General features: G+C 44.1%; 2 protein-coding genes across 5 annotated transcripts in view; both read right to left on the bottom strand.

Moving 5' to 3' along the window:
• LOC130370531 (broad substrate specificity ATP-binding cassette transporter ABCG2-like) overlaps nt 1-995 on the bottom strand; it is an 18,867-nt gene extending 17,872 nt beyond the window's left edge. The window contains exon 1 of one of the 2 annotated variants that reach the window (XM_056576292.1): nt 894-995. The gene's annotated coding sequence lies outside the window, so the exon portion shown is untranslated. The remainder of the gene's footprint in view (nt 1-893) is intronic. The other variant, XM_056576293.1, reaches the window with a different exon arrangement.
• Nucleotides 996-5,800: 4,805 nt separating this feature from the next.
• ppm1ka (protein phosphatase, Mg2+/Mn2+ dependent 1Ka) lies at nt 5,801-12,016 on the bottom strand. Of its 3 annotated transcripts, none has more exons than XM_056576310.1 (9): nt 11,770-12,008; nt 10,927-11,042; nt 10,558-10,689; nt 10,081-10,253; nt 9,776-9,876; nt 9,521-9,686; nt 8,912-9,056; nt 7,079-7,213; nt 5,801-6,534 (listed from the first exon to the last, which is right to left on the bottom strand). In XM_056576310.1, the coding sequence occupies exons 2-9, from the start codon at nt 11,035-11,037 to the stop codon at nt 6,406-6,408; spliced, it is 1,092 nt and encodes a 363-aa protein (XP_056432285.1). In that variant the 5' UTR covers nt 11,038-11,042; nt 11,770-12,008; the 3' UTR covers nt 5,801-6,405. The 3 variants fall into 3 exon arrangements, 2 of the variants coding, with proteins under 2 accessions (XP_056432285.1, XP_056432286.1); XM_056576311.1 differs by having other exon boundaries at nt 10,558-10,686; nt 10,927-11,202; nt 11,770-12,007; XR_008893040.1 differs by having other exon boundaries at nt 6,446-6,534; nt 8,857-9,056; nt 11,770-12,016.
• Nucleotides 12,017-12,989: the final 973 nt, after the last annotated feature.

The raw sequence follows: 12,989 nt of genomic DNA, 5'->3' as shown, positions 1-12,989 counted from the left end.
TTACAGTAATTTAGATTTTTTTTCCCCCTGTGCACCATAGTTCTTGGTGAATTGGCATGGAATTACTTTTTTTACGTAAAAGCAACACTACTACAATGATCTGTACAAAACACAGAGGATAAGTTTTGCAATGCAAAACACCTGGTGGTCATTTCAGCTAAAGACCTACTCAGCTAAAGACCTACTCAGGTGTTTTGCATGTCATTTTTGCCTCGTTGAAAATTGTTATTCTCAGTTTCTCATAAAACACTTGGAGTATTTACTGTATTCACAATTACAGTACATTTACCACACTCAATTGTGACATCTTTTGTGGGAGGTAAACCGACATATGAACACTGTCAGCAGATACTTGGCTTGGATTGTCATACTGTAATATTACAAACTTTATTACTGTAGTCCAAAGAAGTGTTTGTCTGTGTTTTTTCTCTTTTTTTCAATGCAACACTACAGGAAATCTATGCCAAACTGGAGGACACAGCAACATTTTATATACGCAATTGGCAATGCTTCAAGATGTTAGTGTTTTTTAGGTCATAGTGTTCTGAGAGGAAACATGTGTTAAGTTATGGCAGCATTGTTTGTGGTGTGGTTGTTGTAGTGCATTTTGCACCAAAGCTTAACAGATATGCAGAGGTGTGTGTCTCTAAAGCCCACTGTGTTAAGTGATAGGGAAAAGTGACCATAGTATGGGTACATGACCGAAAACGATCGGAAAAAACTGTAATCTGTAAATAGATCGCTCTGACAAGAGAAAGAGCGAGAGAGAGAGACAGAGGAGAGAGAGAGAGAGGAGAGAGAGGAGAGACAGTGAAGAGAGAGAGAGAGAGAGAGAGAGAGAGAGAGAGAGAGAGAGAGAGAGAGACAGAGAGAGAGGATGTGTATTTACTCACTGATTGAAGAGGGTGTAGAGAGCGTCCACCTCTGTCTGAGAGCTGACTAACTCTGTCCCTTTGAATATACTCACAGCCGTCCTGGTGTGTGGGGGGGTGTCGGTGTGTGTGGGGGGGTGTGTTTGTGGGTGTGTGTGTGTGTGTGTGTGTGTGTGTGTGTGTGTGTGTGTGTGTGTGTGTGTGTGTGTGTGTGTGTGTGTGTGTGTGTGTGTGTGTGTGTGTGCGTGTGTGTGGCCTTGTGTGTGGCCTTGTGTGTAGGTGAAGGGGTGTGCGTGCGAGTGTTGTGAAAGGACATATTTTATGACCCTACAAGCAAAAGATAAGAAATATAGAGGAAAAGTACGCAGGGTAATATAGAGGGTAGTCTCTCTCTCTCTCTCTCTCTCTCTCTCTCTCTCTCTCTCTCGCTTCTCTCTCTCTCTCTCTCTCTCTCTCTCTCTCTCTCTCTCTCTCTCTCTCTCTCTCTCACTCTGTCTTTCTCTCTATTCAATAAAGAAAACATAACTACATAAGAAAATCAGTTTCTGTTCTGTTTTCTGTTTAGATACGTAATTAAATAATAATTTCGATTTTATTTTCTATTTGTGTTATTTTTATCCCGAGTAATTCCCCTCAAAACTAACAAGTATGCATGTCTTCATTTCAAACGACGGATCATTTAAGACATTGCTGCATAATAAAAAACGTAATGTGCAAAATACTGCCACTTCAATTGATATGGTTATTTTAAAAAGAGCACAGCTCACGCTATGAAAAGGGTCAATGCATAGAAAAAGTTAGATTAAAATAGAAGATGTTAATCATGGTTATGGTTAGGTTTTAAAAATAACCATCATTAGTTTTATGAAAATACACACTATCGTAATTGAGAGAGGGAAACAAAATCTCTATCTCTACCCCTCTCTCTCTCTCTCTCTCTCTCTCTCTCTCTCTCTCTCTCTCTCTCTCTCTCTCTCTCTCTCTCTCTCTCTCTCTCTCTCTCTCTCCCTCTATCTCCCATCTCTCCCCTCCCCTTTTTCCCCTCTCCCTCTCTGCCCTTATCTCTCTCTCTCTCTATCTCTCCCTCCTCCTCCCCAGACCACCTTCGTCCTCTCTGAAGCCCCCTCCCTCTCCCTCCCTCCCTCTCTCTCTCCCCCCTTGTGCTGTGGCCCTGCCTGTTGCTATAGATATGTTTGACTTAGCTATGAGTGCATTGGTGTGCTCTTTATCCCCCCTTTAAGGTGGCAGGCCCTCTCTTTCTATGGGGTACAGTTACTAAAGCCATTAGTGGTCCAATTCGTCCCTATATCTCCTCCCAGCGACATTGGAAACTCGGTGCCTATTTAACCAGATCCAACAATTGTCTCACTCTTAGGGTTCCTTGCGCACGTTTGGATTTTGGTTCAACTGCTTTTCTCATCGATGCCCCTAGCACATGGAGCGCTCTGCAACAAACTCTAAGGTTAGAGGTACTCCAATTTGCTACTGTTTTTAAACGTTTGGTGTTTCATCTCAGCTCATCAAATTGCAACTGTTTTTAGTTTTATTTATTCATATTTATTTGAGTTGTTTTGCTCATGTTCATCATTTGTCATTGCTGTTGTTGTGTGCATTTCCCTTGCTGTAAATTCTTCGTCATTGTAAATGAGGGAAACCTCAGCCCTACGATTGTAAATAAAGGTTTGAAATGAAAAAAAAGTGTTTTGTATTACTCGATGGATATTGACATTGGTATAGAATTGTTAACTTTATTCCACACAGTAGCAAAGGAAATGTAAATAAGAGTAGTAGATTACAGTTCATTATTGACAGGTTGCAGGATGGCTCCTATACACTATTTACCTATGCAACATATTATTTCTGTTTAGCGCACCAAACACCTGCCGGTATGTTTTCATATTTGAAAAAATTAAAAACCCTTCATGTGTTCATGTTCATGTAGCAGGTAAGGCTTCATGTCCCTGTAAAGAGGCAGAGATCTGGACGAGCCCGCGGGTTGAACCAGTTGGTCAACAGTTTTAATCTTTCAAATCTCTCCCCAACCTTCAACAGCCGTGGAAATCTTAATTGTAACTATAATATACAATTATGTACAAATTATATCATCCTTGTTTAGGCAGGCCATGGCAGGTCATATACTCTCCACGATGGTCACTCCCCCTTACTTTGGTGTTACTGCCCACGATGTGAGAGTCCCTATAAAAATCCTGTACAACCAATGTCTCATTGAAAGTATGCGTAATAAATTACTGCCTGTATCTTCCCATGATCATGCTCTAAAATTAAATCAAAAACTCTGCTAATGTCCTTTAAGGTCCCATGGCCTGCTACTTTACGGATGCTTTTATATTGATATTAATGGGCCCCTAAAACAGTATTTGAAGACGTTCCTGAAATTCAGCCGTGGTGCAGAATTACAGCCAATACGAGCCAGTCGCACATTGAGCTTTCCCCAAATGCGCCGTTTCGGCGTCTGTAGCTTTATTGCAAATGAGGAGGAGAGAGGCGGGTCAAGGAGGAGGGTGGGGGGGGGAGCTTGAGCAGCTTGCGGCCACGGAACCATGCGCTGTTTACAGTGGATGCATCGCAATAGAGTGGCGAAGTCATGCTCCTTCCGGTAGAGCCCATGGGACCTATGAGATCGAAAAATATGAATGGGTTTCAATGGAGAGAAAGTAATTATCTTCTGGTCCCGGTCTTTATATGCCCCGGATTAAGAGTTTGACCGTCTCGTGTGTGACGTCACGCTCCCCATTGCTGAAACTCTCCACATGCTCGACTTATAATGGTTTTCACCTCTTTCGATGCTGTTATCCTCCCCTTGGAGAAAAGCGGTGAAGTGGAGCAGAGAGATCGCCGGAGTTATATGTACCGGAGTTCCAAGTGCAGCGCGTCGAGAGCAACGAAGAGCTGTAGTTCACAAAGCGGCCTCACACAAAACCTAACATTATCAAACTTCATTGCGAAATTTTTTAGTTTTCTTTGCATGAAAAATTATCATTTAAATCCACAAACAACATATGTAGTTGCTTATTTATGTTTATGGTTGTTTATTTAAGTTGCATGTGTAGAGAGTCCTAAATCATATCATATTATGCATAGATATCTATATTATATCATATATATTATCACGGCCAAAAGCTGTGCGCGCCTCCAGTATATACTATGGATCTCAAACGACTGCGTCGGGTTCTCCGACATCTCTGGTTCTTCCACGTCCACATCAATCTGAAGTGGACTGAACGACGACATGGAGGAGAAAGGGATTGTTGCCAGCGATTGTTGACCTCGATTTTCTCCCGCCGAAGCCTCGCCACCTCGCTAGCGGGCAGCGGGCAGAGGGCAGCGCGTAGGCACCACCGCCTCCTGCAGCGGGCAACGGGCAACGCGAGGCGGCGGTCCCTCGGCAGCAGGCAGGCAGCGGGAAGCGGGGCTCAAGCGTGTGACAATCTCGGGCAACATTCCCTTTCTCCTCCATGTCTTGGTTCAAATAAAGAAGTGTGGGCCTACAACACTTGCGTTACAGTCCTGGAGCTCTATATCTAAATGATATAATATAGCCTAATAGGCCTACATATCATACCATACATATTATCACGGCCAAAAGCTTTGTGAGCCTCCAGACCATATTACGAATCAGAAACGACTACGTCGGGTGCGCCGGTGGTGCTTTGCAGCGGTGGTGCTTTGCAGCGGTGGTGCTTTGCAGCGGTGGTGCTTTGCAGCGGGGGTGCCTCGCGGCAGCGGGCGGCAGGCAGTGGGGCTCAACGATGGCTGAGATAACCCCCCCCTACAGTCTCGTTGTGGGAAATACGAGAGACGTCAGAGAATCAACGTGTTATGTGCCATAACACCAACATCAGAACGGTTATCCAAATAACAAAGAAGTGTACAGAAGTGAAGTGTACACACACACACACACACGCACACACACACACACACGCACACGCACACACGCACACACACACACACACACACACACGCACACACACACACACACACACACACGTGGCGCTCGCAAGGTCTTAGCTCATTGTCTCATTGGCGGGCAAAATTCTCTGGGCGGGCCAGGCAGAGAAAGGGGAGGTAGCTTGGGCCCTTATGACGACATATGGGGCCACATTCCAAATTAGCGTGCCTGATCTTCCATTTTTTCAAAGGCGAGCAGGATACCTGGTGCTCGTTTTACACCGAACTTAAGTTTTAGCCACTGGGGGACCATAGGCAGGCTAGGGGAACTCATTATAATGTTCGAAAACCTCAGAGAGTGAGATTTTCATGCCATTGGACCTTTAAAAGAAGGTATCCTTCATCACCTGCCCTATCTCTATCAATCTATTAATCACTTTAACTATCACCTATCTGTCTGTCTCTTTATCTATCAATCTATCTTTATATCACTCTATCTATCTATCACAAAAGGAAATTTGAAAAGATGCGGCACTACCATGTTTAATTACTTCCTGATTGACCTATTATACCTAACTATCTTTATCCTGGCTCTTCACTTCATACTTCATGGCTTACCGATTAGTGGTGAGATAAAACAACACTTGACTGATCCCTGAAGTGAAATTCTGGAACACAGTTCACTGAAATGCCATTCGTTTGGCGCTATGTATTTGTGTGATGCGATACACGGCGGTATTGTGCTTGTATTGTCACAGATTTGACATCATACGTGCTATGTCATTTATGTTAGGTCGTACATGCAGTGTCGTACATGTTATGTCCTACATGCAGAGTCATACAAGTGTCGTCACATGTGTGATTTCACACGCGTCGCGTCATGCATGGGGCGTCAAACGTGTGATATCTGACGTGTCGATTAAACATGCGTGGTCACACCTGCATTGTCAAACCTGTGAAGCCATACTCATGACGTCCTACATGAGAGCCGAGGAAAAAATGGACGTCAAGCAATAAGAAATGACGCCAGCATGAAATGATCAGCACTTTTATTTTTGGTAGTTGCATTCTCAGGTTTCCAATGAGTAACACCTGTAATTATGAAAATATATTTTCACATTCAGTTTCTCTGGCTGCCCTTTGTTGGTATGTGCCCCTTCCTTGACCCCCTTTGTTGGTTCGGGAATAAAGGCTCCATAGTCCTGTTTCCTGAACCGCTTGGGAAGGTTGAGGTGATGATGTGCTTTTGTCAATGCAGTGGACCTCGCCTTGTATGTTTTGTACTAAAATAAATTAGCCTAATTGTTATAAGAATCGGATACATCTTTAATCTTAAACAGTTGAAACAGTCATACTGGTTATGCATTTTTAAACGTTGCCTTTGTTTTCTTTCACTTATCTATTTTATTTTTTTATTTTATGATGATGTTTTTATGTGAAGCCCTATGAGTCTGCCTCGTGTATGAAGAGCGCTATACAAATACAGTTGTCTTTCCTTGCTTTGCCTTGCCTTAGTCATGAGTAATAACTGTGACTGTAGAGCGATTGGCAGGGTGTCTGGGTCTAAGCCGAACGACCACAGGTCACGGCCCACGCTGTAGAGCTGCAGGGAGGGTGTCTGGGCCTAGGCCCAACGACCACAGCTCACTAGGTTACGGCTCGTGCTGTAGAGGTGGAGAGGGGGCCGGCTGCTCCAGGCTCCCAGAGGGAGGATGAGGATGCTGCTGTTGTCCTCTGTGCCGTACTGCAGCGCCTGGACACACACACACACACACACACACACACACACACACACACACACCACACACACACCACACACACACACACACACACACACACACACACACACACTTTAATAACACAAAGCAGACAGACAGCTGACCTTTATGACACACAGCAGACAGACAGCTGACCTTTAATAACACACAGCAGACCTAAGTGTTACCTGCGGAACTTTATTAACACAGAACCGACAGACAGTGGGCCTAGTTCGGACTTGTATCTTGGTAGTACGGGCTTGGGCGTACATATTCCCGAGTATGGGAGGGCGCAGGGCTGATGGGTGTTGTGCAATGCATTCTGGGAAACCTGGCTGTCCCAAGTCCACACAAGTCGCCTCCCAGTGCATCCCCGAATGGGCGGAGCCAGAACACGTACGGGCCTTAGGTGTGGACTTGGTTGAATTAAGACTTTTGAACGGAACAGAACTCGGGCAGCGACTGACGATGATTCACAAGTCTGCAAGAACAGTCCACAAGTACGGACAAGAACGGTAATTCGGACAGGGCTAGTGTTACCTGCTGAGTGATGAGCTCCGCTGATTCTGTGGGGTTGTGGCTCTGTTTGATGACGTCACAGATCTCCTGATCACTTAACAGGAAGTTGATCCCGTCTGTGGTGAGAGCCAGGAAGCTGTCGTGGTCTGGGTTCACCTGACGAGAAAACCCAGTCACACGATCAGCACACTGACTGTCACACGGCCAATATAACAACAGAGACTGGTATTTTACCATCTACTGTACAAGGGTACGGGCCATGATCCCTTTCTGCTGGACAGACTAACGCATTAGGGTCAGGTGCCAAAATTAATCTTAAAGCTATCCTAACATGAGGGGTGTCAAATTTATGTATTTTCTTATTGGGAATTCAAATATGAGTTTACTTTTTTTTTATAGGATAACTCTAACCTACATCCTTTTGTGTTTCTTAATAGTAAATTTTACCCTTTCAAACCGTTTTTATAGAGAGGAAGAGCTATACCGTAGTGTGGGAACAAATGAGGCTCGAAATGATCGTAGCTGTACATCCCTATGTCTGTATGTTTGAAAACATTTTGGGCATATCTGAACAAATTGATTTCATTTTTATCTTCCCTTCAAAGGATTGCAGTAACCCATCTTTCTGTTTGTCTGTGATAAACCTACGAGTACAGAATGCTTGTCCCACAATTATCCCAAATAGTTCCTTTTGGCAATGAATCATATGTAACCAAACCAACACATTAGACACACTTGAGTGTGGTTAAACAGACCAGGATGTTTTGTTCTGTGAAATGCTACTATAGTATTGTATCTATTTTCAGCTAATGTGAAGGAGGCCGGCAGTGGGAATACAGTGCACCTGTACAAACGCAAAACATCAACCAAATAGAAAACGAATTCAAGGTTGCGTTGATTGTTTAGCCGCGTGACGATGACTTCGCCAATCCAGCCATTCCCTGAAACCATCCCAGGGAAGAATGTTATCGTATCTAGCTAAACGAAATGGACGTGGTTATTTAAAAATCAAGCATGTGGTAACTTATCTAAGTTACATTTGCATTACATTAACATTAGATTAAACTAAAATCAACAAAATCAGCTTAATGTTCTAGCTCCTGATATTGTCGCCAAAGTAATTCCAGTTAATGGTAGACTATTATTCAGAAGTAGATGTGACTCATTGATGACCTTATTTGAGTGCCTGGAGCTACTCAGTGGCCGACTGCCAAGAAAAACAGTTTGAAAGGCTTGTCACATGGCTCCGTGATTGGGTAGTGAAATGATATTCCTGATTTGATAGTCAAAAGATATGTTATTCCGAGCATTCCAGACTGAGAAGCGTAAAGTGGGACAAAGTTTTGTACCAGTAGGTTTGGTTTGTAATCTATATATTTGATTTGTTGCGAAGCATAAAATGTGGGACAGAACTTTTATAGCCGTACTATTAGTCGTACGTTTGTACTCGTAGATTTTATTCACTAAACTATTTTTTTTTACCCACAAACAGACAGATGTTTAACTGTAAACCTGATATGTAACTGTAAACCTGGTGTGTAACTGTAAACCGGATGTGTATATGTAAACCGGATGTGTTACTGTAAACCGGATGCGTAACTGCAAACCTTGATGTGTTAATGTAAACCAGATGTGTAACTGTAAACCTAATGTGTTACTGTAAACCTGATGCGTAAACCTAGTTGTAACTACTACAAACCTTTGTCATGTAGATGCAAATTAAATCGATTGGTTCAGTTATCTTTCATACATTCACACCACATGTTTTCAGACGTTCACATTCGGTGGTACACCACTACCATCTCTTCGGTCTATCACTTCATTCCACAGCGGGGCGGGGCGGGCGGTACTGACTGTGACCCTCGTGGTCTCGGGGGTGGGGATGACTCCGTGGTGTTTGAGGTGGAAGTCACCGATGCTGCGCGTCATCGCCAGTCGACCGTCCACGTAAGCCACGCCCACACTGTTCCACACCACGAAGCCGCCACAGCTCTTTATTCTGAGTACACACACACACACACACACACACACACGCACACAAACAGACACGCAAACACACACACACACTGTGGTGATGATGAGGTTGCCGTAGCAACTGTTCCTACAGGTTAAGAGATTCCGGACCACTGGACAATCCCCCCCACCCCTCCCCCTGTAGCTTGACACTTTAACCCTGGCTGTATTGCTGTATCTCCCTGTTTATCTAGTTTTCGTTTTACATACATTTATAATATTCTTCCTTTGTGTTAAAACTTATATTGTATTTTATTTGATTCTATTTGGATTCTATTGCTATTTTTTTTCTTTTTTTAAGCACAGAAATCCAGAGCATGTCACACACACGTTTCACTGCACATCCTGTATGAGTATGTGACGAATAAAAGCCTTTGATTCTTTGAGTCCTAGTCGTCATACTCTGGCTGAGCCATGTGGTTGTGGGGGAGGGAGAGAGGGGGTGCGGACCTGTCTCTCTCGTCCCTTCGGTCGGGCGTGTGGTCGTGTGTGAGCTTGTGGGCCCGCCCCCGTCGGCAGAGAAGAGCTCTGCTGTCACCGACGCTCCCGACCACCAGCTCCGTCCCCGCCCGTAGCATAGCAACGGTTGCCGTGGTGCCGGCTGTCTGGTGGGACGCTAGAGGAAGGGAAACAGAGCGGGTCCATGTGTATGTAAGTGGCTGACTGTTTGCAATATTAACTGAGGTGTGTGTGTGTTATCCTCACTGTTGCCATAGTTACTGAGGTGTCTGTGCAGGGCTCTGTCCAGGTTCAAGAAGGCTTGAGTTACAACCTTCTCCAGGTCCTCCTCCTCCTCCAGAGCTTTCCTGATTTCAACACAGATATCATGTATCATCTGACATGTACCACGAGTACGACGCAATAATGTACCTCAGGTGTGTAGCCTGGTACCTGAGGTGTGTTACCTGAGGTGTGTTACCTGAAATGTGTTACCTCAGGTGTGTAGCCCGTTACCTCAGGTCTGTAACAGGAGGTGTGTTACATGAGATGTGTTTCCAGAGGTGTGTTACCTGAGGTGTGTGTCAAGGTGTGTGCAGCAGTAGTCGGCGGCGTGGGCTCCTCCGTGTCCGTCGAACACGGCCAGGTAGAGCAGGTTGTCATGGAGACGACCCACCCGGAGACGGTCCTCATTGTGCTTCCTGCGCCCCAAGACAGATGCACTGCCCACCCAGGACAGACTCACCTGATGACAGAGAGGCAGGACTGTCGGACTGACCTACTGACCTACAGACGGACAGGCTAGCTATCCTTTAGTCAGACCACTACATTTGATCCATTTATTAAATTATTTAATTTGTTTTCACAAAGTTATCGCTTTGGGTAATGAAAAGGGGAAGGGGGGGGGGGTGTTTTTACATGTGTGAATATTTCTGGGGGTGTCGTGGGAGGGAGGAGGGGGGTTGTATTGAGCACTTTGCGTTACATTGGCTTGTATCAAAAGTGCTGTGCAAATAAAGACTGACTGATTTATTGCTTGATAGATGTACCTGTGTTGACCGGGGTCCAACACTAGAGGGCAGCAGCAGGGGGTCTTCTTGTCGGCGGTCCCAGATACCCAGTGAGTCCCAGTCCACACTCAGCCTGGCCGCACAGCTGGCCCAGCGCACACACACCTGCTGCTGGTCCAACACACACACACACACACATACACTTGTAATTCAAACCACACACCTGGTCCAACACAAACACACTTTTACATCAAACCATATAACTGCTGCCTGCACATCGATACACACCTCTGATGTGCGTCAAACGTGTGTACATTCACGTACATGCACACACACACACACGCACACAAACGATTATATAATGAATAGAAAGATACTGAGTTCCTGCACTGGCATCAGGAGGCTCACCTGTTGAGTAGTGGGAGGTGATTCTAGAAGTGGGCGGGGCCTCAGGTGTGTTTGGTGAGAGAGGGCGGAGCGTCCGCGGAACACAACCTGCAGGAGGGCTGAGCGAGACATGAGCACTTCACAATGGAGAGAGAGAGAGGGTGAGGGAGAGAGAGAGAGAGAGAGAGAGAGAGAGAGGAGAGAGAGAGAGAGAGAGAAGAGAGAGAGAGAGAGAGAGAGAGAGAGGGAGAGAGAGAGAGAGACTGAGGGAGAGAGAGAGAGAGAGAGAGAGGGAGACTGAGAGACAGCGAGTTACAAGGCCAGAATCGCAAAAAAAAATTAAAGATAAAATGACAAGGTAAAGGAATAACTAGAACTGCTGACTTTAAAGAAATCATATCTTATAAAATCCTATGTTATAATAAAGTTATATACTCATAACCTCAAAGAATACACAGTGCAGATAAATATTATCCTAGCTGATGAAAGGTCTCATCTGCACAGGTTTAAAAATAGAGTTGAAACTTAAACCAGATGACATCTCAATCATTTACTGCTCTGATGTTCCTTCCAGCAGGCAGTGGAATTAAAATCGATGAAACTCGATCAACTTGCAATAATGAAAACCATCATTACTGTTCCTGCTCTGCTGTCCTCTCCAACAAGCAGTCAAATAATAATCAATGAAACTAGATACACTATAGTAATTAAAAGATATTTATGTATAAAAATAAAAATAATAAATAATAACACACACTATTAATTCATTTATTATTATTAATAACAATACAATTACATAAGCTTTGCATTAATCCCAATATGAATTATATAAACAGCAGAATAAGTTAAGTTGAATGAACTCACAGTTTGTTTCTTCCACACGTCAGAGACCCTAGTCTGGACTAGTCGAGGACCCGGGACCACCACATGTATTTATAAACACTAACTCCCAGGTCCAATTACATCAGGAGGACTTTGGACTTTGATGACGCACAACTTCTCTTTAGGACACTTCGGACTGCAAAATATTTGATTGAATGTTAAACATGATCATGGGAAGACCCAGGCAGTAAAGCACCAAGCATACATTCAGTGAGACAGTGGGTGTACGTGATTCTCATAGGGCAACTCGGACATCGTGGCGAGGGATGAGGGACTTTTATAGATGGTACCATCTTGTCGAGCGCTCCTCCCACGACAGCTACCTCACTGTGATAGGTAAACACACACACACACACACACGCGCGCGCACACACACACACAGAAACACACACACACACACACACACACACACACACACACACACCCACACACACACACACACACACACACACACACACACACACACACACACACATGCATTATGCTATCATTAAAATGAAGAGCTACCCTGCTGATGATTGGCTCCCTGTCTGTGGCTCGTCCTGATGACAGCAGAAGACAGATGATGTCATCAAGACTAGCAATGCCTGTTGGTGATTGAGTTCATCTGGATACCAGCAAGTTACATATTAAAGCCTGATAATACAGGAATAGCTGTGATATTTATGTTCTAGAAAGGAGAACAAGAAGTATCAGTTCCTGTCTGGTGTTGGCTGCCAGCCCAGCTGATTTGAGCTGGTGGTTTCAGTAATTTATAGACATCAATATTCTGCTCTTCAAAGAAGTGTGCACTGACTACAGGACATTTGTTATACCTGACTTAGCGTTATGAGGTATTGCATATACTAAGGGGTGTGTTAGCTTTTCAAAGTGAAGCATATACGTATCCAATACTATATACTATACACTACTTCCTACGCTAAGGCTATATTACTTAACGTAGCATTTGAGAGCGTATTTGTGCCCTTGCAGTGAAGATTAATTTGTGGATTAATGTTACAAATTATGCCAATGCATAACAATCAAGATCTGAACTGAATTGATGCTGTTAGGTGCTCAATAAATAGTACATGTAAGCAAAAGAGTGACTTCAATGCTCTTTAATAAGAGAAAGAAAGAAAGAAAGAAAGAAAGAAAGAAAGAAAGAAAGAAAGAAAGAAAAAAGAAAGAAAGAAAGAAAGAAAGAAAGAAAGAAAGAAAGT

Source organism: Gadus chalcogrammus, chromosome 17, assembly GCF_026213295.1.
Source record: "Gadus chalcogrammus isolate NIFS_2021 chromosome 17, NIFS_Gcha_1.0, whole genome shotgun sequence".
Lineage (NCBI taxonomy): Eukaryota > Metazoa > Chordata > Actinopteri > Gadiformes > Gadidae > Gadus > Gadus chalcogrammus.
Note: the sequence above shows the minus strand (reverse complement) of the source record. Positions and strands in the feature narration are given on the sequence as shown.

What these genes read in the sequence shown, in the direction of transcription:
- ppm1ka (XM_056576310.1), bottom strand. Translation starts at nt 11,037, where the DNA reads ATGTCTCGCTCAGCCCTCCTGCAGGTTGTGTTCCGCGGACGCTCCGCC. An exon ending in CACCTCCCACTACTCAACAG is followed by an intron (nt 10,690 to 10,926) that starts GTGAGCCTCCTG and finishes GTGTTGGACCAG; the next exon opens with CAGCAGGTGTGTGTGCGCTG. An exon ending in CCTCAGTAACTATGGCAACA is followed by an intron (nt 9,687 to 9,775) that starts GTGAGGATAACA and finishes CCCTTCCTCTAG; the next exon opens with CGTCCCACCAGACAGCCGGC.